Source organism: Dipodomys ordii, unplaced genomic scaffold (genome assembly GCF_000151885.1).
Source record: "Dipodomys ordii isolate 6190 unplaced genomic scaffold, Dord_2.0 Scaffold30, whole genome shotgun sequence".
Classification (NCBI taxonomy): Eukaryota; Metazoa; Chordata; class Mammalia; order Rodentia; family Heteromyidae; genus Dipodomys; species Dipodomys ordii.
The window spans coordinates 2,515,997-2,541,308 of record NW_012267246.1 but is presented as its reverse complement, the minus strand read 5'-3'; the positions used below and the strand labels follow the sequence as shown (position 1 = coordinate 2,541,308).

The window sequence follows — 25,312 nt, the reverse complement described above, 5'->3', positions numbered from 1 at the left end:
TCCGGAGCTCCAGCAGCTGCTCGCGCGCGCGGCCCAGCGCCTCCGTCAGCTCGAAGCGCTCCTCGCACTCCCTCCGCACAGTCTCCTCGAGCAGGGCGTTCTGAAAGACAGAGGAGGCGCCCGGCTCCCACCCACGCCCGCCCGCAGGCGCCAGCCTGCGCTCCAGGCTGAGCTCTGCAGATGGCAGTTCAAAGCCAGGCTGAGCAAGGAAAAGCCCGCCAGACTCTCGTCTCCAACCGACCTCCAAAGAGCCAGACGCGGAGCTGCGGCCCGAGTGGCAAGGCCCAGCCTTGAGCAAAAATGTCTAGGGACAGCGCCCAGCCCGCCTCCAAGCTCTAGGACAGGCATAGGTGCACGCGCATGCGCCACACAGAGGGGCTGGCGGGGCCGGCCAGTTCAAACCCCAGCCCTGCCCAGCAGGAAGAGAAGCTTGAAGAAAATATTAGGCCCAACCCCAGCCATCTGCAGAAGACCCAGAAGGCAGAATGGCCGAGGGACCTGGTAGTGGTGAGCCTGGGATTCAAACCTCTGACTTCTGATGCCTCTGCCATGGGGCTGCAGCTTCTCTGCCTCCTGTCTCAGACAAGAGAGTGCCGGTACCCGCCGTCGATACTCACAGTTGTAGACTGTGTTCTTTTTGTAATTTTATAGTGAAGGTACACAGCAATAATAAGGAAAACAAGTAAAAGGGCTTGAACTATAAGATTGGAAGAACAGCAAAACAGATCAGCTCCAGTATTTAAATAGTAAAATCAGTTATTTGTGTTTGCTCATCTGTCATTTTGTAAAATACTATACTAAAAACACCTGCTGCTTTTAACTCCATTCAGAAATCATTTGGGCTAGGCACAGGGGCTCATCTCAGCTACCTAAGAGTGAACTGGGGGGGTTGCAGTTCAAGGCCAGTTGGAAAAAGGTTACCAAGATTCCATCTAAACAAACAAATTGGACATGGTGGCATATGTCTGTGGTCCCAGCTACAAGGGAGGTACAGGAAGGTAGATTATAGGCCAAGGCAAGCCCAAGCAAAAACATGAGACCCTAGTTCAAAAATAACAACATAAAAAAAATGGCTGAGGGTGTGGCTCTAGTGGTAGCAAGAGCAAGGACCGGAGTTCAAACTCCAATACTACCACAAAAAACAAACAAACAAACCAGAAACATTGATCAAATTTCAGTATGCTATGGTGGGTGCAGTCTATATTAGTCATCTCCACATTACTGAAACAAATTATCAGGCAACGGGTTTATAAAGAAGAAATGTTGACTCTGGCTCATTGTTCTATAAGTTTCTGTGAACCCAGTGCTCTGGGCCCCTGGAGAGGGTGACACATTGCAGGGGAATATGTAGGGGACAAATCACTTACATTATGAGTCAGGAAAGAGAGAGAACACTGGCTCCCTTTGGGGGGATACATGCTCAGTGACCTAAGGATCCCTCAGCAGGCTTCTGCTCTCAAGGGAAGAGTGCCCAGGCCCTGAGTTTAAACCCCAGGACCGGCACTTAAAAAAAAAAAAAAGGCAAAATTCCCAAGGCACTGTTTCAGTGGTACAGTAAGCTGGTGATCAGCTTTAAGTGGACCTCAGTGGATTAATATAAAAATACCCTTGATTAAGAACACTATGAGGAGCTAATTTTATTGGAATATATAAAATAAAAAATGGCCAGGCGCCAGTGGCTCACATCTGTAATCTTAGCTACTCAGGACACTGAGATCTAAGAATTGAGGTTCAAAGCCAGCTCAGGCAGAAAAGCCATGAGATTTTTATCTCCAATAAACCACCAGAAAACCGGAAGTGGCACTGTGGCTCAAGTGGTAGAGTGCTAACTTTGAGCTGAAGAGCTGAGGGACAGCGCCCAGGCCCAGAGTTCAAGCTCCAGGACAAAAAAAAAAAAAAAAACAGACAGTAGTGAATGATGTCAACAAATTGGTGACCTGAATGATGGGGTCATTTCATGAAAAGACAGGTTGATTGACACCTGTGTGAGGACAAGAGCCCTCCTTTAAAAACCAGAAAACTTAGTAAAAGGAAATGCAGGCCTTCAAGTACAGGAATGGTACTTGACAGAAAACATCCATGAGGCAAGTCACTGAAGAACTGTTTGGGCAAGTGACAGGGGAAAGGCACAGGTGGAGTAAGTGACAAAGTCATACCCCAGAGAGAAAGCTCTCTGCCCTGCCAGGTCTGAGTCTACCACAGGCTCCTCACGTGTGTGGACCAGCTGCTTGGGAGGGAGCTCACCCATGGTTAAGGCAGTTAGCTTGCAGAATGGAGGATTCATTCTCCTGTTACTTTGTGAACGAGGAGGATCCTGAGCGGAACACAGGGACTTTTATTTCTGTCTGTTCACACATGATGAACTCTTCAGGGACTCTGATAATGTCTTCATGCCTCCTGCCACCATTACCTCCTTTTTTAAACATCTAGATTACAGCTCAGTTTTGCCCAACAGGCAGTTTGTTATCATTTGTTCAATCTTAGGGTCAACAATGGACATGGAAAGCGTGGCTATTTCAGAAGTGGTGCGGGAGAAGAGAAGAGGACATGTGGATTGTCATTAGTCACAAGTGGAAAATTCCATCATATGGAGAAAGATTCATCACTTGTGCCTGGATTATTTGCAGCAATTTACACAAGAGGAAGGCTGAGTTGTCACAGGAATCTAGTACGTATTTTCACTGAACATGGATAAGCGTGATGGAATAATTGTAAGATGAAAACCTGTCGACAAACATGAGCAATATCAGTGATGCCACACCACAGAACTTTATATGTTTTAGACAAAATTGTCTTTGGCTGGGTTTCATTATGGCACCATGAACTGGAAGTCAAAATTAAACGAGAGGCTGGAGTGGTGAGAAAGAGTCTGAGGTTTTCCAGGTGGAGCAAAAAAGAATGAGGCACATGTTGGCCCAGGGAGATGCAGGCTGCAGGTGCTCAGATCTCAGTTAGATTCAGGAGGAATTTGGCAACCCTTGAACACTGGAGTTTGACTTCACTCTGCGGGCCAGATGGAGTCATTGGAAGGTCTTTGTCAGGCAGGTGGCTGGTGTGATCAAATCTGCCGGATGGAAAGCTCTTTTGCCAGCCCTGGAAAAGGATGTGGAGCTGGGTAAGGTGGGAGGCAGGAGGCCAGCATGGGCCAGAGCTGTCACGGGGATCTCTGTCCCAGTGTCCCTGCATCCCTGTGTGAGGTGCCTGGAGACCCCACGCGCAGTCCCAGGCCCTGGCACTTTGCACACAGGTGTTGAGCATCATCTAAAGCTATCTCTGTAACACCGTAGACAAAAGCCACTTTAAATGGGCTTAAAATATGGCCTAATTGCACTCCCACTGAGGAGGTAAATGTCAAAATGAACATATAAATTAGCTCACCATCTGTTTTAAATTTCTAATATTAAGAGATGGCTAATTTCCCCCAATCTCTGCAAAGTAAGAGTAGGTTTATTTTTATGTTTGTTTTCATTTTTATCCTTTGAGACAGCTGGGTTGCTTTCAGTTCCAGAAGCAGTGAAAGAAGCAGAAGGCTTTGCTGGGTAACTCCATCATTCTGAAGGTGAGATGCCTGCTTGGGGTGTTCTGGAATCAGCTGTACTTGGCACCATGTTGGTGACTGAGCCCGCGAAGAGGTCCTCCGTGAAGGGGGCTTGCTCCTGTTCTGTGCCACTCATGGAGAGATCAGGCTGCAGTTTTCATCAATTCTAACTGGATGTCACCCTGGGGTGGGGAGGGGGTGGCCGGCCAGCTGGGTGGGGGAGCTGTAGAAAAGGCACAGAAAGCAGAAGCACTGGCAGAGTTAGCCAAGTGGGCCCTACTTCCATCCCAAGGCTGCTTCTGCTCACTTCATCTGTTCAGCCTCGAGCTGCAGAAAACATGGAAACGACCTTTGGGTAAGGCACAGTGAGATGGCTAGCGTGTTGTTCTTGAAATTGTAATTCTGTGCTTGAAAACAGTTACGTCAACTATAGACAGCAGACATAATGAAACAGATGCTCTGGAGACGGATGTTTATCCCTCCGACTGGGTTACAGTTAGCATTAGTGAGAATGAGGGCTAGGTTTAGGGTTAGCATTACCCAAAAGGTTGTGTTTGATCAGGATTAAGGCTTGAGGTTTGACTTAGGCATTGGAATGAATATTAGGTTTAGTTTAGGATTTGAGTTGTTTCAGTGTCAGTTAAGGTTAGGTTTGGGGTTAGAATTAGGAATAAGGTTAGAGTTTATCAGTAATTTGGATTAGTGTTGGAATTAGGCATTATGGCCTGGATTAGTTGGGGGTTTAGGTTAGGATTAGGGTTAAGACAAGAATTAGAGGTAGGGTTAGGTTTGTGAAGATGGTTAGGATTTATAAGGGACAAAGGATAAGGTTAGGATTTGGCATTAGACTTAGAGTTAGAATTACATTAGGTTTAGGCTGTGGGATTTGAGTTAAGTGTTCAAATTAGCGTTAGGGTGGGGTTATAATTAGGAATAAGGTTAGGAGCCACTAGAGATTATGGTTAAGATTAAGATTAGGAACAGGTTTAAAGTTCATCAATGGTGAAGATTAAGGGCACAATTAGGTTGTAGTTTTTATTTTTTACTTCTAAGTTCTTCTATTGCTTATTTGTTTCTGTTTTCTGTCCTTCAAAAATTAGAAATATTGGGGCTGGGAAGGTGGCTCAGTGGTAGAGTGCTTGCCTTGCATGTATGAGGCTCTGGGTTTGATTCCTCAGTACCACATAGGCAGAAAAAGCTAGAAGTGGCACTGTGGCTCAAGTGGTAGAGAGCTAGCCTTGAGCTGAAGAGCTGAGGGACAGCGCTCAGGCCCAGAGTCCAGGCCCCACGACCAACAACAACAACAAAAATCCTCAAGTATTTGGTGATCTTTGGCTGTTCATGTTCAAAACAGAATCCTCAGAATGTGACCTGAAGTCCAGTGTGTACCTGGGTAAGGTTTATTGACTATTATTCCAGGATGGGTAGAATGGTTGCGGTGCAGCCATTTCCTTGGAGATAACTCCGTGTTCAGTATACATAGATCATCCCCGAGAAGGCACTTCCAATTTGTTGCTAGTGATATGTTATTAGCCTGAATGCTGGTGTTCTGAATGGGAGTGTGTAAGGGGGGGTGCATTTAGCACAGATGTCACCCCCAGTTTTTGGCTGTTGTATGTCCTCCAGTCTGATGACTGACAGTTTTACTGGTGAACCTCTGGTACCCTGGCCTCCCGTTCCCTAGTGGGCCCGAGAAGGGGGAGGCACCTGAGCATCTGTTTGTCTTCACAGTCTTCCTGGCCTGCCTGTGCTGTGTCACATGCTCAGATTTGCATCTCTTGGTCCCTCACCTCTCCCTCCACACACACACATCAGATTTCAATATTCCATAGTTCTTCAGGTTAGTTACCACTCAGCCATCTTGTTTTCCATTTTCCAAAATTTATCAACATCTTTTTTCATCGTGTCAACTCCTCTCTTGCTCTGTCTGTCCTTATGCATTTGTTCACTTTTATTACTTTATTGCCATTTCATGCTGATAAGATGAAGTAGAGAGATAAGCATATCGGTTCCATCCTCCATGTTTAACTGAGAACATATTTTTGTTCTGGTGCTGGGGCTTGAACTCAGCACCTCTCGTTCTTGCTCAGTTTTTTTTTCCCCTTAAGGTTTGTGCTCTACTACTTGTGGCCACACCTCCACTTCCAATAAGCTTTGATTTTTACTTTCTATGAGTATCTTTAGGCTGCAGAAACTGGAGAAAGTAAACTCCTGATCCTTTCTCCCTGTGTGGGTTTGTTTCATTTTTCACTTTGCAGCTTGCCTGTTCTTGAATCTACTATATAGTCTAGTCTAACTTCAAATTCGATCTTCCTGCCTCAGCCTCCCAAGTTGCTGGGGGTTATAAGTGTGCACCACCATGCCCAACACTGTGGTCTTAAAACAAGAAGATGTTAAAACTCCTTTGGAGCTTTTTGTTTTGTTTTGTTTTGAATCTATCCATCTTCTTCTCTGGACCCTGGTCATACTCTCTTGATAGGATCCCAGAAAGCTTGGACACCAAGAACCTGGATTTCCGTTTGAACCCTGCTGGAAGGGTCGTGCGCTGTTCTCAGAGTTACTACTTCCTCACTTCCCATTCTCTTCTGCTCTTCACACGTGTCTTTTCCACAGTGCAGTGAGCACTTTGGGGGCACCTTGTTTATGCTATTACCTCCATCACCCTGTATTTTCCATTCTCTCTTCCTGGTGACTGCAGTTTTTCCTGCCCAACCCTGTTCTGGGGGTTGTACCAATAACCCTGGCTTGCCATTCAGAGTTCCAGCTCTCCTCCTGCCCTCAAGCCCTCTCTTCTGCAATTTAAAACCAAGTCTGTCACTCCTCCCCTGAGATGGAGAGGACTGTCCTTCTCTGCACTGGCTTGTTAATTTACCCTTGTCCTAATGGGACCTTGCTTTCTCTGTGCATTATTTCAGAACCTGGGAAACTTCAGGAGTCTAGGCGAAGGCTGAAAACAAGGAGTGGCTGTCCCTTTGTGTCCTCTGTGTGTGGCTTCTACTCTTTCTGGTTCATAAGTCCTATCGCTTTCATTGGCTCATGTCCTATTTTTTTTTTTTTTTGGTCGGTCGTGGGGCTTGAACTCTGGGCTTGGGCGCTGTCCCTGCACTCTTTAGCCCAAGGCAAGTGCTCTACCGCTTGAGCCACAGCGCCACTTCTGGTTTTCTAGTGGTTTATTGGAGATAAGAGTCTCACAAAAAAAAAAAAAAGTCTCACAGACTTTCCTGCCCGGGCTGGCTTTGAACCGTGATCCTCAGATCTCAGCCTCCTGAGTAGCTAGGATTACAGGCATGAGCCACCAGCGCCCAGCCTCATGTCCTATTTTTATAAGCATGTTCTGGTCTTCAGCATGCTTAGTCATTTACTTACATTTTAGTTCCAATTATTTAACATTAAGGTGATATTTTGGAAACTTCTAATGGAAAGCCTAGAGTGCTTCTTCACCTCAGGTATACCTCCTAAGCATATCCATAATTAGCTTTAAAAAATGACAGGATGACAGTTTTTCTCTTCTCTATTATAGTGAGAATAGACACTTATTTGTATATTTTATGGTTGTTCATATTATTAGAGTTTGAAAACTCCAGGCCTCATGCTTGCTAGGCAAGTCCTCTGCCATGCTTCTAGTCCTTTTGCCAGTAGAATCTCAGTCCAAACCAAGCTTGGACCTCAAGTTTCCTACCTAGACCTCCCTTGTAATTGGAATCACAGGCATACACTACCATACCTAACTTATTGGTTAAGACGAGGGTCTTGGTAACTTTTTGCCTGGGATAGCCTTGAACCTTGATCCTCCTAATCTCTACCTCCTGAGTAGCTGTGATCACAGGTCTGAGCCACTGTTTCTGGCCTTGTCCAATTTCAAAAAAAAAGTAAATGCATAAATAATGGAAGCCAGGAAGTGTTGTGAGATGAGCCTGAGGCCACCTTGAAATTTACAAGCAGAATCTGGAGAGCTCAGATCTCCTGAAAAAAGAACCATGACCTCACAGAGACTCGGATTTGAATCTTGGCTGCACCACATTGCAAAACCTTAGGAAAATTATTCAGTGTTTTTCAGTCAGTTCCTATCTGTAACATGCAAACATTTTTACTGTACAGAGCTGTGTTAGGCATTGTTCTTCCATTCGCTATTTCATCTTATATTTATAATTCTTTCTAACAGCTTCACCTCATATTTGTAATGATGAAACTAATCTTCTATTTTGGTCAATAATCTAAATATAGCAAGAACATGATGTATTTATTGCTAGTACTTTCCATGTATTTCTTCATTGAGATGCCAATAAAACCAACGAAAACATTACTTATCACTAGCATGCAGAATCTCCCATTTGTCTTATTTACTAAACTCTTATAAATAGTATCAAATATTATCATCTAAAGTTGGTAATTAAAGAACAAAGTAATTGTTCCATTGTTCCTAAACTGCCTAGCATTTCACAAATAAAAGAAAAAAGCTTCAAGTCAAAACGAGCCTATTTCAGTTTAAATAAAAACATTGCTGAAACTGGGCACTTGGTGGCTCACCTCTAATTGTAGCTACTCAGGAGGCTGAGATCTGAGAATTACAGTTTGAAGCCAGCTGGGGCAGAAAAGTCCCCATGAGACTCTTATCTCCAATTAACCAAATACTGGAAGTGGCACTGTGGCTCAAGTGGTATAGCTCTTAAACACAAAGAAGCTCAGGACAGTGGCCAAGCCCTGAGTTCAAGCCCCACAGCCAACTGAAAAAAAAACAACTGCTGAAACAATGATGCATACATAAGAATACTAACACTTATTACTACCTTTTAAGGTCAGTTTGACAGAAATGTAAAACTTTATAAAAGTCAAATTATCTTTATATTGTCCATATTTCTTTTTTAATTTATGCACTTGAACCCTAAACCTTTCTTTGGCAAAGATTTAATGTTAAGGCAGTTAAGACATAAATATGTAAAGATTCCTAGTCTTACAAGTCTTTTTTGTTTGCTTTGTGTCAGTCCTGGGGTTTGGCTTGAACTCAGGGCCTGAGCACTATCCCTGAGCTTCTTAGCTCTAGGCTAGCACTCTACCAGTTGAGCCACAGCTCCACTCCTGGCTGTGTGTGTGTGTGTGTGTGTGTGTGTGTTTGTGTGTGTGTGTGTGTGTGTGTGTGTGTGTGTGTGTGTGTGCGCTTGATTTGAGATGGGAGTTTCATGGGCTTTCCTGCTGGGGCTGACTTTGAACTTCAATCCTCAGATCTCAGACTCCTGGTGAGTGTGTAGGCTACGGGCGAGAGCCACCTGTCCAGCTCACATCTTAAGTAGTCTTTGGCAACACAGAATTGGGCACTGAGAAGGCATTAGCGTATATAGTCTAACATCTTATACAAAGTGGGGCCAGGTCCGCAGAGATTAAATGGTGCCCAGAGATGGCCAGGATGTGGTTTCCATTTCCGGTCTCTAACAAACAGCCCAGGACTCTTTCCAGGCCCCCAAGCTGCCTTTCGTGTGTGTGTGTGTGTGTGTGTGTGTGTGTGTGTGTTGGGAGAGCGTGAACTCTGACCCTCCGTGCAGAGGGACGGTGGTCTGCCCCTACCTCTTCCTGGGTTTGGTTAAATTGTTGCATCAGCTGTGTTTGGGCCAACATCACTCTCGCCAGCTCATCTGACTTCTGTTTCATTTCCTTCTTCAAGTTTTCTGAAACTGTATCATGACTGTCAATTTCCTTCTTGAAGCGTGATTCAAATTCTGCAACTGCATTTTTAAGGGTTTCAATTTCTCTTTGTTTGGACTCAGATTTTTCTGCGTATCGCTGATGGGTCTCATGGAGTTGTTCTTCAAGGGTGCTCACTTTCAGCCTCAGGTCTTTTGTAGCACCTGCGATTAAGTCAGGTATCTGTAAGACAAATTTCATATTAGTTTGTAGGTGACAGTTTCTAAGTAACTATAGAGCTCTTATGGTTTTTAAGCAATTTATTTTAATAAACCAGTGTGCAAGTTTTTAACTAGATGAAAATAAACCCTAGGACATATCCAGGCTTTCAGGATTTTTTTCTTAAAAGATAACACACTTTTCTTTTTCCATGTAAAATGGAATGGCATTCATCACTTTGTACCCCTGGAAATACACAAATCTTGGTGACTATCTTGAGCTGCCAAGAATGGCTCGAATCTTGTCAAGTAGACCAGGGGCCTGGATAGTCCTAACTAGGCTGGCTTTGGGACCTCAAAATGCCTGATGTTTGGAGACATGAGTGTGCTACAGCTACTTCACTCTTACCAACAAGTAAATCTTCCTCGTGGTGTCACTGGGCTTCCTTCATGTATGTCCTGGCTGGAAGGCCCCAAGCACTGCACGTTTGTTTCTTTTATTTTCCTTCCTTCCTCTCTCCCCCCTCCCTCCCTCCCTCCCTTCCTTTCTTTCTCTTTTGTTGGTCATGGGGCTTGAACTGTGGGCCTGAGCACTGTCCCTGAGCTCTTCAGCTCAAGGGTAGCACGCTCTACCACTTGAGCCACAGAGCCACTTCCAGTTTTCTGGTGGTTAAAGGGAGATAAGAGTCTCACGGACTTTCCTGCCCAAGCTGACTTTGAACCAGGGTCCTCAGATTTCAGCCTCCTGAGTAGCTATGATTACAGGCGTGAGCCAGCAGCACCAGGCTGCTCTGCATGCTTCTTGAAGAGCTCTGTCACACAGAATTTCTTGAAATGATAGAAATATTCTGCACTATCCAGAATGGTGGCCAGCAGCTCTCTACGGCCACTAGCTATATAAAATGATGGTAACAACAGTCTCTTTAAAAATAAAAGCCAAAGCCTGGCTCCAGGGGCTCATGTCTATAATCCTAGATACTCAGAAGGCTGAGACCAGAGAATTGCAGTTCAAAGCCAGCCAGAGCAGGAAGTTTTATCTCCACTTAACCACCAAAAAAATCTTGAAGTAGAATTGTGTCGCAAGTACTAGAGTGCTAGCCTTGAGTACAGAAGCTCCAAGACTGGCATAAAAAAGGAAAACAAAGTAAAAGCCAAAATTATATTTAATTTCCATGGTGTAAACACTCCTTCCACATCTCTGGATGTGACACTACCAACGAGATGCTGTGACAGGCTCTTAAAAGCCATTACCGACCACCCAACATTTGAAATGTGACTGTGGCTGGAGCCCAAACATTCAAGTTTATGAAAGCTGAATGAATTTTTTGGAAATACAGGCCACATATGGCTGCCATAATGATGTTGCAACACTAGACAATAGCAGAATACTGTGATCATGTGCTGCTTTTCTTGGTTGTACTTCTAGATAAATAAGTGAGGGGGTAAGAAAAGCTTTTCCTCATGGCATGAAGGGAACATTTCCCTTTTAGAAGAAAAGATTTATCTTCCTCCTTACAAAACAAAGAACAGAAGAACAATCACATAGTTCTGATGAAGCTTATCCTTATTATTTATGCGACAGATGTTGTCATCTTACAAATAATTAGCTTAACAAGAAACTAGTCCACAAAGAATCTGGAAAACATTCCTAGACCAAAGCTCTAAGGACTTTTTGAGCTATTACTTAAAAAGAATTATGTATCCAAAATTTATTTCAAATGTTAAATTTACATAAAAAACAGCTTTTGGGAGAAATCTATTCACCAGAGTTAGTCACTTTATAAATTAATATTCTATTATTTTCAGCTAACTCAGGAGGGAAGATGGTCACTGCCAGGTCTGAACAGTAGTTCTGACACTGGAATAGAACAAATTGTCCCTGGGGTGCAGAACAACAAATATGTTTTTAGTGTGTGTGTGTGTGTGTGTGTGTGTGTGTGAACATTTTAAAACCAGGGGATTTTACTTGCAATACCTGGACTTTTGACTGCTCTTGAGAATCACATGACCTTGCTCTGCCTCATGACTTCTCTAACCATGGGATTCTGAACCAGGATTACAACCAGTCACCAGGTGGGGGAAGCGGGTACGAAGTTAGGGGTGAGGACCTGGCTAGCGTTGGCCAAAACTTTAGGTCAGTCAAGGTTCCAAGTTACAGTAGATGGTCTGCCATCTCACAGATTCAAAGGTAAAATGATCAAGAGTGTCAGGCAGCATCTGCACAGCATTAAGTCCAAAGCAGGAGCCCTTTCTGACTAAGAGGTCCTGTTTTACTACACTGGTCATATACTGGTGGGTGGTCCTACTTAATTATTGTTTTCAGTGAACCACTGAAATGGCTGAACTGTATCTCCTTCACACAAGGGCAGGGTATTAGGTTCATCAGATGCTCAATTAACATGGGCTCTTAGTGAATTTATTCACTCCAGTAAGACTTGACTGATACACATACATATTCTATACTTAGAGGCTGTGAAAACAGGGACTAAAGCTGGGCACCAGTGCTCACAACTGTAATCCTAGCTACTGGGGAGGCTGAAATCTGGAGATCATAGTTCTAAGCCAGCCTTGGCAAGAAAGTCTCTGAGATTTTTATCTCCAATGAACCACCAAAAAGCCAAATGTAGAACTGTCGCTCAACTGGTATAATTCTAGCCTTGAGCACAAAATCTCGGGGACAGAGCCATGGCCCTGAGTTCAAGCCCCAGGACTGGCATATGTGCACACACACACACACACACACACACACACACACACACACACAAACACTACACACAACAGGGATACACTGCTGAGTTTTGTATACAAGTTTATAATCCTAGCACTCAGGAAGCTGAGACCCAAAGTTTGTGAATTTGAGGCCAGCCTGGGCTACATAGCTAGATGATGTCTCATAAAACAGGCAAATAGGGGCTGGGAAGATGGCTCAGTGGTAGAGCACTTGCCTTGCATGCCTGAGGCCCTGGGTACGATTCCTCAGCACCACATAAGCAAAAAGAAAAAAGCCGCAAGTGGCGCTGTGGCTCAAGTGGTAGAGCGCTAGCCTTGAGCTGAAGAGCTGAGGGACGATTCCTCAGCACCACATAAGCAAAAAGAAAAAAGCCGCAAGTGGCGCTGTGGCTCAAGTGGTAGAGCGCTAGCCTTGAGCTGAAGAGCTGAGGGACAGCGCCCAGGCCCAGAGTTCAGGCCCCACAACCGGACCAAAAAAAAAAAAAAACCAAGCAAATAAAACAGATACCACCACCAGGGAGACTTTAACAAATAGGGATGTATAATTACATCTACAGAATATTATTCTTCATTCAAAAAATGTTTTGAGCCTGGTGCTGGTGGCTCATGCCTGTAATTCTAGTTATTCAAGAGTCTGAGATCTGAGGAGTGCAGTTGAAAGATAGCCTCGACAGGAAAGTCTGTGAAACTCTTACCTCCAATTAGCTACAAAGCAAGCCAGAAATGGAGCTGTGGCTCAAAGGGTTGAGTGCTATAGACCCAGGCTGTGAGTTTAAGTGTTAGGATTGGCACCACAAAAAAAAAAAAAAAGAAAAGGAAAGGAAAAAAGGTATGCTTTATTGGGAAATGTAAAACATCTTACCATTTGGATATTATTATTCTGGGTATTTGAGGTGTTGTCAGAATAGCCATGTGCTTATTGCTGTTCTAAAGGTAAGTTTATTTTAGTAAAGGAAAATAAATCCATTCATAGCTGAATTATACACTTATGCCATTTATCTTCATCACCACAGGCCAGAGAATAGCCGAACTAGTTTACCTATGTGGCTAAACCATGGCCCAACAACCATAAGGACAGTTACTGGTGGCAGATACTGCCATGTTCTTAGAAGGAAATTCCAACATCTGTAATTTCAAACACATTATATGATGGACATAGCTACAGACCTTTGCCTGCAGCTCTTCATGCTCTTTCTTATATTTTTGGATTATTTCCTGGTGTTTTTCTTTTTCAATATCAAGTTCCAGTTTTGCCTCTTCCTTAAAGAGAAGAGCTTGCTCCTGGAATTCAACCAAATGTTGGGCTCTTTCCTTGGCGATTTCAGCTTCAATCTAAAAATAACATTAAGTACATATAAAACTTATTCTCATACTCTAATGAAAGAAATAAAACGTTAACATTAGCTGTGTGCCAGAACATTGACCTTAGAGTAAGATCCCAAGATCTAAGACCTTCTTGAATCTGAAAAATCAGTAGAGAAATTAGGACTGTATTATGACCGTTTTCAGAAATACTAAAAGCTGAATCACTTAATGACTAAGATTAGTTACCTATACTGTAAACTCAGTCCTCAATAACCACCCTTACACACACACACATACACACACACATACTTTAGGATGATAGACTAAGTCCAGCTGAAAACTCAGAGGAGATAGAATGTACAAAAGTTGACTTTTCAAATTTTTTTGGACACAGATTGCCTTTTTAAATGTGACTGAAGCTGGAAGGGTGAGTAACAGACAGTGCCACAGACAGTGATACAGGCATCACAGTTTGACTCAGACAGCACCAGTGGGACAGAAGGCTCTAGAAATTCCCTGGCTCGGCCTTGCACGCTGTGTGACTCACAGAAAGCAGCAGCAAGGGCTCGAGTGAGCGGTCAGGGCGGAGGGGGAGCAGGCCACAGGGCTCACGCACGCGGCCATGCGCTGCCGGTGCTCCTCCTCCCTCCTCCCGGCAGGACTCTCCACCAGAGACTACGCACTAGGCCGCAACTTGGTCCCCTGACAGACCGCCGGACAAGGCGGGGTCACAGCATGAGGGCAGCGTGGGCTACAGGTAGTGCGCTCACGGGCTTGACAGTCGCTCCAGAGCTCCAGACTCACAGCCGTCCGTGATGGTCCACGCACTCAGGAGGGGTAAATCGGGAGAGCACGGGAGAGTGACAGCCAGGGACCCACCCCAGCTTCTCGGGACACTGCCGGGCCGCACGGGTGGCGGTCCTCCGCCTCAGTCTTGGGATGTCTGGATTAAAGGTGACCGACCGTCTTTGGGACTTGACAGAATTGTTCCAATAGGCAGTTCTCTGACTGCTAAAGACCAAGGAAACTTTGGGGTGCTGGCAAGGAGCCCTCCGAATGGCAGACCCTTGCACCCACTCATCTCTGGCAGCCCACAGGCCGCCCCTCGACATGGCCCGTCCACGGGCCCGCCCCTCCACACAGCCCCGCCCACAGGCCCGATCTTCCACATGGCCCCATCCCTCCCCTCAACAGCCCCCCCCACCCAGAGGCCCCCCTCCAAGGCCCCGCCCACAGGCCCGCCCCTCCACACGGCCCCGCCCACAGGCCCACTCTTCCATGGCCCCACCTTCCCCTCAACACGCCCTCCAAGGCCCCGCCCATAGCACCGCCCCTCCACAGGCCCCACCTTTCCCTCGACACGCCCCCACCTAGAGGCCCGCCCCTCTGCGCGGCCCCGCCCACTAGCCCGCCCCTCTGTGCGGCCCCGCCCACAGGCCCGCCCTCATTGAAGCGCCATGGACTACCCAGGCGTCCCACCCAGCAGCCCACCCCTTGGCTTTCACCCTTCCACCCCTGCGTCTGCACTATCCAGAGAGGCTGGCGTCCATGCGGGTCTCCACCGCTCCCTCACCGCTGGCCAGCCTCCTTACTCCAACGCTCCACCCAGCGTTCTAGTAATTTCTCAGTGCACCACTAACCGTCACCACTCACCGCCAGGCCTGTGCGGACACAGCCAGTGACATGGCGTGGGGGTGAAGGTCGCCTGAAGGGTGGGCTGGGCAGCAGAGGCTGTGCGGGGCTGCGCGCAGCCCCAGCTCCAGCCAGGCCTCTCCAGTGCCCCCCGCATCCCCCCGCCTGGCCTGGCCTGGCCGCTGGGCCTCGGCCACGCTGGGTGGACGGATCGGCTCCACTGCCCAGCTTGGATGGTTAACCACTCCAGTGCCCCCCCAAGCCCCGCCTGGCCCGGCCTGGCCGCTGGGCCTCGGCCGCGCTGGGCGGACAGATGGGCTCCACTGCCCAGCTTGGATGGTTAGCTGCGCCGTCAATGCCGTGTCGGTCGTGCACCTTACACACGTCCACACACATAGCCGCAGTGACCGCATGCATCCCGGCCCAGTGTCAGTCCTAAACCTCACTGCTCTTGGCTTCATCTACTCGCTGCCTCTTCCACTTGAAGAGGCTGAGGTTTCGTTCCGCCTCCTGTCAAACTCAGAATTTTCTATTTCTTGAAGTAAACGTTTTCCCCCTTGCGCTTTTACTGCCAATCCATTTACTCTAGTCAGGAAGTAAGATTTTTGTGGTTTTGTTGTTTAAAATGAGGCCAATTGGTGCAATTCTAAAATGTTTCTAAATGTAATATCTGGATAATCTATGAAAATGCTCAGTTGAAATTTGTCGACTGCACTCAAAAGTAACAGTCAAGAAGTAAAGGGAAGGGGTTATTAGGTAAGCACTCTGGTTATCGGAGATTTTTTAACCACAAAATGGTAACTAAATAGTAACAGCATTATGCATTTGGAACAAGGTTTCCAGGTTCATCATGCACATTAATTTTCTCTCTTTGCATCCAAGCATACTTGAAATCAACAAAGATCACTGGCAATTAGTAAATGTAGTTATTTAAAAATGTGCCATTCTTGTTGCATAGCAACTATTTGGTCCTATTATGTGCTTTTTACATACTCTAAAATAATTAAGCACAGACACAAACTTCTATCCACTTTTTAAATGTTAAAAGCATTTAAGTTACGAAATTTATTCTAATATGTGTATTATATATTTGTAAAGAGAACATTTCATTCCTACGCAAAGGCACAGTGACCCAAGAAAGAGACTACAATGTCATATTAGTGATTCTTTTTTCTCACGAGAGGACTTTTAGGGAACTTTTTATTCAGAGTCTCAATAGCTGACACAGCCAAGATATAATTATCATCTCCTGGCTTCACTAATCTGAATCTTGATTTACTGCTGGCTAAATGATGACATTTATTAACAAGTCATGTTCTTTCAGCAAAATGAAATGTCCACTTATACTACAGAAATTATACATGCCAAAAGACATCTGTGCTACAATTGATTAGAAAGAACTTCAGAAATATTACGTGATATTATTTCATCACCAGTTAACTGCACATAAGGCATAAACACAAAAGCTTTTATATGGCCAAATGCTACCATGAGCTTGATTTTACTCTATTAGAAATGTGGGGGGCAGGGGACAATGAACAGGAACTCTAGAGTGGGTGATACTGTTCCTAATGACCTCTTCTCCATAATGGGTGTTCATATGGACATGGGAACTTCTATTCAAGCCAAGGCAGGAAGGTCACTCCACCAGTTTAAGTGGAGGAGGTTAGGAGTTTGAAGAAAGGTAGAACCTATTAAATCTCTACCCAGGTTGATTCCATCAGAGAAATTTCTAAGTCAAAAGATGGACATTTACAATATCCTGTGATACATATTGACAAACTAATTTCCAAAACGTAGCTTTAATTTTCAGTACCTTAAAGAGTAAGTAGAAAGACTATTCTACTAGACTTTCACCAAGGTATTAAAAAATCTTAGTAATTGAATGGGTTTAAAGATAAGTCTTTTGTTTTGAATATTAAGTTGACTGTCTTCTTTTTTAAAATCTTAAACATGGGTTGCTAGGAGGAGTAGGGGAGATGAATAAGAACAGACCAGCTAATGAGTACACTACAATGCATGAACATTAGAATTAAAGCAGCATGGGGCTTAGCGAAGAAGGAAGAGAAAAAGCCTGAGCTATATACAACAAGGTATAAACTAGAGAGAGCAACTTCCTCCACATTCTAAAATCTTATTCTACAATGATCATTTTATATTTTAGCTTGACTGCACATTCAAAGACACAGGAAAGAAGCATTGCTTTGCAGAGGGCTGGTACAAGTAGGGTATTTTGATGATTAGAAACAGAAGTGATGAATTTAGAAGTGACTGAGCCAGCAACAATGACCAGAAGGCCTCCATCTGCTGGGTGGCAGGGTGAGGATTCCTGGGGAGATGTCAGGAGAAGGGAGGCCACTTGCTTGCTGTAGGTACAGAAGTTGGGCCTCAAGGGGAAGAATCTATGGTTCTTGTTGTATAGCCAGCTCCAGGTTCTAGAGAAAAGTTTGAGACACACTAAGGAAACTCCAGTTGGGGCTGAAGCTTGGCCGAGCACTTGCCTAGCACATCAAGGCCCTGGTTCAACCCCAGCATGGCAAGAAACAAACAGAAGAAAAATCAGAAGAGAGGGGAAGGCTGGGGCTCTGTATGCAGGACAGGCCTGGCCACTCAGCAGTCCTGGAAGTTTGGGGCAGGGAGGGGTTGATTACCACTGACATGTGACTGACCTATGTGTGAAGTCTGGATGGTGGGGACTAATGATTTTTTAAAAAAATTAAAGTCATATTTCTAATATGACTATGATTATGTAATATTTATTAATACATATTAAATATATAAATATTAAATAAAATTAGTTATATTTTTAAAAATATGACTTTAAAATGATTAAAATAACAAATGTGCATTGTTGAACCTCTGAGTTAATGGCAAGCTAAATGTTCATTTTACTGTTGCAGAGCAAATGTCAGAAGTTCATAACTGAATAACTTTTAAGTAATTTTTCATTCTCTTACATTATATCTCCTTAGAAGTAGAGAAGGTATATGGATTAATATTCCCTTGCTTTTAAGAATGTAGTAAAACACAGATTGTGGTGGGAGAAAAGGAAACATCTGAAAGCTAAACTTTCATTTCCCAATGCAAACTAAGGGCTTGATTTCTACAAAATTTCAAGATCTATGTTTACTTTTGATGTCCCATGACATTGCTAGTATTGAAAAATACAATCATCCTAAGAACATTTGGTGCTGGAGATTTCAGGGAGAAGCACAAGAGAAAAGCATGTGCATAGTGTTCTGGCAAGTAGACAGGAGTCTGCAAAGCCAGCAAAGCCAGGCGCCCAGCAAAGCCGCCCGCCGTTACCTTCTCCTTCCAGTTATCATCGTTCAGCAGCTTCTGTCTAAGGGTTTCCTGCAGCTGCCCGATGCTTTTCTGGTGGGAAAGCAGCATCAATTCCCTGAAAACCATAAACCCAACACATGAGTAAAGACTCACCCCTGACCCTCTTCCAAAGTCGTACTTCCTGGCTCAGAGAACATTCTTGTATACCTTAGTCTGCTTATTCTTACTAGCAATATATATTGGCTACTATATACTATTTTAGTGTTCAGTGGCAACTTGAAAACTTTAATGCATGCATGGGAAGTGCTTTCTTGGGGGTAACTTTCTCTTAGTTATCAATGTTATTATTTTTATATGAAATAGTATTAACACATGTGCAATCACAAATATAAATGATATTATGGGTTGTGGCTCAAAAAAATTGGTGATTAAGCCAGGCACTGGTGGCTCACACCTGTAATCCTAGCTACTCAGGAAGCTGAGATCTGAGGATCACAATTTGAAGCCAGACTAGGCAGGAAAGTCTGTGAGACTCTCATCTCTAATATACTACCAAAGAGCTCGAAGTACAGCTGTGGCTCAAAGGGTAGAGCACCAACCTTGAGCAAAAGAAGGTCAGGGATAGAATCCAGGCCTTGAGTTCAATTCCCAAGACCAGCACAAAAAATAAAGAAAGCAATTTAAAAAGTTAATGACTAAATTTTAACACTAGATAATAATGTTTCTAAAAAAAAGAAAATATTCTGGGATACACCCTAGTTCAATGAATATTCAGTGTTTACTAAATTTATTTTTTCTTCTACTAATCTCAGATATTGATAGAACAAACAGGGCAATATCAGGAGTTACATGGGATACAAACTGTAAGACATTGGAAAAGGGAAAATAAGGAACATTTTGACATTTTCATCTATGTAAATGGGCTTTTTTAAACAATCGGGCCTCTCTATATTGTTCATGCTGGCCTTGAATGCATGATTCTCTTGCCTCTGTCTCTCAATTGCTGGGATTACAGGACATAAATGGATCTTGATACTTAGTGTGTGTTCCTCTGGGTAGAAATAAGGATGAGAGATTCATGGGAACATTTCACAGGGACACTGAAGGGAAGGCCTTTAATGTCACAGGTAGTGACAAAACCATGTGTAGGCCAGGACTCCTCCCTCCTTGGAGAGCCTCCACACCCATTTTCTGTCAGGATACTTCTCCAGGGTTTGTTCCTTCTCCCCATTCCTGTATTTTCCTTTACCATTCCCTTTCTATCTCCAAAAAACCCCCAAAAACCAAGGAAACAAATTCATCACCATCTCCTGCAATCTTCCTTTCTTCTATATTCTCATAATTTTCAATAAATTGAAACTCTTCTAAATAGTCTCAAGTCTTTTAATTCTGTTCCCCATGTTTGAGCTTCCTTGTATATTTCCACATTTTGGATTCTCATTGTCTGTTGGAATTTCTGATGAAATTTAAAAGTAACTAGACTGTATAGTAGTGAAAAAGACGACTGAAATAAAAACTTCTCTAAATAGTCTTCTAAATTTCAAACCTTGGGCTTGAAATTTTCAAGTCAACTTTGACTTGCTTTTCTCTTTGTAGCATTCATTCAATAGAAATGGGTCAGAAAACAGGTATCAACAAGTTAAAAAACTGAAATTATATTGAGTATCTTTTTCAATCACAGTGCAATAACTAGAAATTAACTTGCAAAAATATACAAATAGATGGACATTATACTACTCACTAGTGAACAACCAATGGAATTAAGGAAGAGATGAAAAAGAAAAAGTTTATTTCTTGTAACAAATAAAAACAAAGAATATACCAAAACCTATGAAACACTATAAAAACAGTATAACAGGGTAAAAGTCTACAGTACTCAATGCCTACATTAAAAAAAAAGATGCCAAATAATTCAATGCTGTATCTCAAAGGAACTAGAAATAAATAAAATAGATACTAAAAATTATGAAAATTAAAAAGAACTTTTTTCAAAAAGGTAAAGAAAATGGATAAACTCATAACTACTTTAAGAAAAAGAAAAAAGAGGGGGCTGGGAAGGTGACTCAGTGGTAGAGCCCTTGCCTTGCATGCATGAGGCCCTGGGTTCGATTCCTCAGCACCACATAAGCAAAAAGAAAAAAGCCGGAAGTGGCACTGTGGCTCAAGTGGTAGAGTGCTAGCCTTGAGCTGAAGAGCCCAGGCCCAGAGTTCAGGCCCCACGACTGGACCCCCTCTAAAAAAAGAAAAAAAGAAAAAGAAGAAAGAATATTCAAATAAAATCAGATAAGACAAGGGGGACATTACAGCTGACCCCAAATAAATACAAAGGCTCACCTGAGAATTAGATTCATTTGTGGACACATATATCTCACCAACTGAATCATAAAGAAGTTGGAAACTTGAACAGAACAATTACAGTAATCAGACTGAATCAGAAATAAAAAGTCTCTCATCAAGGGAGAGCTCAGGGCCATACGCCTCACTGCTGGGTTCTACCCAACACTTCAAGAGCTCGCACCAATTCTTCCTAAACTGTGCCAAAGTAAACGCAAGAGGAGGGACTTTCCCCAATACATTCTACAAGGCCAGCATTATCCTGAACCAAAACCAGACAGGGACACAACAAAAATAGAATGCTATAGGCCCGTATCCTTAATAAACACAGATTCAAAAATCCTCAACAAACTATTAGCAGGCTGAATCCAAAGGTACTTTCATCCAAGGGAGCAGTATAATTTGACCTATGAAAATCAGTAAACATATACCACAGCAACAGAAAGGACCAAACCATCAGATTCTTTCAATAGATACAGAAAAGGCTTTAGTGGAATTCAGCATCCCTTCATGATAACACTGAACACATTAGTATAGGGAGAACTTTTATCAACACAATAAATGCTAGGTATAATCTGTACACTGAATGAGAAAGTGCTGAAAACTTTCTAAAAATCTGGAACAAGTCAAGGACCCTACTAACACTTATATTAAAAAATAGCATGGTTAACATGTTAGAGGAAATTGACTTCCATGAGTGATGAACTTTAAAAGTAACTAGACTGTATAGTAGTGAAAAGGACAACTGAAATAAAAAACACAGTGAGTATCTCTGTGAATGATTACTCACAGCTGAAAAAGCCGAAAGATGAGAACAGAAAATGAGAATACAAAGTGTGGAAATATACAAGGAAACTCAAACATATGAGGAACAGAATTAAAAGATAAATCAGTCATCATTTCCAAAACAGAGATGTCAGGGTGGGGGAGAAAACAGTATTTGGGAAGAATAGTCCACACTGATGAAAAACCTAACTTGTAAATCTAGGAATTCTGGATTGCAAATCCTGCAATTAAAAAATAAAACCCATGATCAATAAAACAAAATTGCGTATCTAAGAACGTCATTTGTGAAGCTGAAGAGCAACAAAGTTAGAGGTCTTACAAGATGTTGACTAAGATACTGAAAATTTACTCTCAACAGAAATAAAAGATGGCAAGAAAAGAACAGAGTAGAAGATTCAACGTCCTTTGGGAAAAGCCATGATCCTAAAATTAAATATGGAACAAAGCTATCTTTCAGAATGAAGCTGAAACAAAAATATACCTGAAAGTTTATCTTCGATTCACGAGCCTCATGTAAAAACTCTTCGAAATCGTCTGGTGGTGGTTGATACCTGTGGTGCCAACTACTTGGGAGGCTCACAGGCTGGGCCAGCCTGGCCAAAACAGCAAGACAAAAACAAAGGTGAAAAAGACCCTGGGGTAGCCCAGAGATAAAGCCCTCGTGACACAAAATAACAATAACAAAAACAATAGCAACAAGGAGAAAGTTTCGCAAGAAGGAATAGTGTACAAGAAAGCAAGCCACACACGGAGAGACAGTAAGCAAAGACCCCAGCAGTGTCTGGAGGGCTCTTGGGTGTGTCTCCCACTGATGTGCACAGCCCCAGCCTGCAGTGCCTGTGCCTGGGCTTTATGTTCCTGCATTCCCCATCCAGACATTTCTAAGGTTGTTTTTCTTTGCATTTGTTTATACAGTGAAGCCTGGTAGATCCCCCAGGCGTGGGGCCTCGCCCAGTCTCCAGATCACCTCATGCCATGCCCTCCAGCCCTAGCTGCTGTCAGCCTCCCTCCCTGCCTCCACGTGGGCCTGATGTCATCTCTGCTGGAGGCCTGGCTTTGGGGAGGGCCAGTGCCTCTTGGGTTTATGCTCACCCTGTCCTGTCTGAGGGCACATGACTGTAAATAGAAACAGAAGACTATTGTGACAAGCTGAGAGACTGTCAAAAGAAAGGAAAAGCATTCTTTTCCAGCTTTTTTAGTTAATGGTTTTTTTTTTCTTTTTGGTTTGTATCAATTATACAAGGAGGGAGTGTGCACTGTTACATCTCCGCAGGTTTACACCATATTCCAATCAATTCTGCCCCCTCCAACACACTCCCTGTACCCATCTAAGAAATGCACCTCCAACAAGGTTTCCCTCATTATCGTAGTTGTGCATTTCTTTCCCCACTTTTTGAACTTCTTCCTCTACTACCCTCCTCCCCCACCCCCCAGTGTGGGCACTGTCTATGAGCTTCTTTTTCTCAAGGTTAGCACTCTACCGCTTGAGCCATAGCTCAACTTCTAGCTCTTTGGTAAGAGTCACACATGGACTTTCCTGCCCGACTGGCTTTGAACCCCAATCTTCAGATCTCAGCCTCCTGAGTAGCTAGACTTACAGGCATGAGCCACCAGTGCCCAGTTCATACTTAGCTTTTAAAGAGACCTATAAACCATTTTCCAAAGAAATCACACAAGTTGACACTCCCTCAGCAGGTATGAGTTCCAACTCCCCTTATCCTTCCCAACACTTGGTAGTTTCCAGCTTTTTAATTTTAGACATTCTAAAAGCACACACAGTGTTATCTCTTGGTGGTTTTAATTTGCATTTCCCTGATGACTGAGGATATTGGGCACCTTTTAGTAGATCAATTGGCTGTGAAGTTGATCACTCAACTGTCTGCTCAAGTCTTTTCCTCATTTTTAAAATTAGGCATTTATGTTCATCTGACTAGGTTCTGTGAGTTATTTATTATGCCCTGGAAATGCAATTTCATGAGATGCATCTTTGCAGATATCATAGTGCAGTCTATACTTGTCTTCCCCTTCAGAACAAGCTTCTGATTGTGATGAGGTCACTTGAAGGTCTGATATAACATAAGAACTATGAGTTCATACATTAATGCTGTCTTAAGCCACTAAATGTATGTAATAACATCAACAAGAAACTATTATAATTACACAACTTCAACTAGATACACAACTAGATGCACTTTTAGACTTATAATCGTAAGTCTGATCAAGGCACAGAACAGCAACAAGTAGAAATAATGAAGCACTTCAATTAAAGTAGTAGTGATTGTCAAAATGGCTGGATCATAGCACAGATGTAGCTGGCATGTGTTTATTACAAATGGGCAGACAGCAGAGTTGTGGCAATTTGGTGCACTCTATTTCTTCTCTTTTTCTCTCCCTTGCCCCTGTTTTGGATTCACTTTATCTTGCAAGGCAGACTTCTAGTTTGAAAGGAGACCTTAGAAGTTACTTTTCCTACAAAGTAGATGGCCCTGAGTATCTGAGATGTCAGAATAATTTTGATTCTAAGCCAACAGAAGCCATTCCACATCCATTCCACTGACGGGCCCAGGACAAAGCATCACTTTATGTTTCTCTTTGGAACAGAAGCTAAACTGTTTGTCTGGTGGATTACAGCAGCTAAAACAGAGTGGGCTGGGGTTCCCACAAAGCCAACAAAGTGATCATTAGTCACCCAGTTTTCAAAGACTTGTGGCATCTGTTAAGATATTATTACAAAGTAGAAGATATTTTAAAGGAGTTGCCAGAATATATAAATTTACATCTGCCATGGCAATTTTTTGACTGAATGGGAGAGACCTTTACATTGCTTTGATTCCTTGCTGGGCCTCTCTTGCTGACTCAGACTATTTCACTGTGAGTGTTTAATGGGACAAGCAGAAAGGATAATTATAAGTGATATTATAAGCTCTCCTCATTCTTTCTTTCTTTCTTTTTTTTTTTTTTGTCAATTGTGGAGCTTGAACTCAGGGCCTGTATATTGTCCCTGAGCATTTTTACTCAAGGCTAGTAGTACTCTACCGCTTGAGCCACAGCTCCACTTCTGGATTTCTGTGATTAATTGGAGGTAAGGATCTCATGGCCTTTCCTGCCCGAACTGTGATCCTCAGATCTCAGTCTCTTGTGTAGCTAGCATTAGAGGTATGAGTCCAGCTGCTCTACTTATTCTTGACTAGAATAAAATGGGCAGTGAGTGATACATAGAGATGATTGTATGTGTGAAAAAGATCATCCCGATTCCCAAAGTGAAAGCTGCATGTATGCAGTACTCCATGAAAATGCTCAAATACCACTCACATTACAAAACCATTTTGAGACAGTGACAAGATGAAACAACCCTGCATGGAAAGGAAGTTAAAAGAGAAATGACTATGTGGGACTTTTTGTTAAAAATTGAGAGGAATTATGAGGAATCAGAGTCATTATAAGAGCTTAGTCCATGTTATGCAAAGCTGAGGTGTACAGCTGTTTAGATACCTGCCTGTCTCTTCAGGACCTGTTCTGAGATGCTCATACTTTGATATTATAGGAAACAAAACAGTTTTCAGCCTTAAATCTGAATTTTATTCAGAATCAGATAGATTACCACTACATGCTTTATTCCTAGCTCTGATTTTTCTTTTAAAAGCAAGTCAGCAGTTCTCTGAGTCTAAAGAAAAACTAGGAGGAGCTTTACATGTTCAAATTCTGTAATCAGTTCCTTAACTGGAATTAAATTTACTTCCTTCATCCATCTATCTAGCCAATGTATCAGTGTCTTCTATTTGTTAAGCAATGTTTTAACTCAAGGAATACTTGTGGTTCTTTCTGGTTATTCCCTAGAAATATGTTAACACAATGCCCACATTCTTAG

The 25,312-nt window shown here is 43.1% G+C and overlaps 1 protein-coding gene across 1 annotated transcript in view; it reads right to left on the bottom strand.

Moving 5' to 3' along the window:
* Position 1: 1 nt before the first annotated feature.
* Positions 2-25,312, bottom strand: part of Lekr1 (leucine, glutamate and lysine rich 1) — a gene marked incomplete at its 3' end in the record, with an annotated part of 100,417 nt that continues 75,106 nt past the window's right edge. The window contains exons 10-13 of the mRNA XM_013016133.1: positions 18,346-18,439; positions 13,270-13,434; positions 9,098-9,397; positions 2-100 (exon numbers count right to left, since the gene is read on the bottom strand). Coding sequence (XP_012871587.1) covers positions 2-100; positions 9,098-9,397; positions 13,270-13,434; positions 18,346-18,439 — 658 coding nt within the window. The remainder of the gene's footprint in view (positions 101-9,097; positions 9,398-13,269; positions 13,435-18,345; positions 18,440-25,312) is intronic.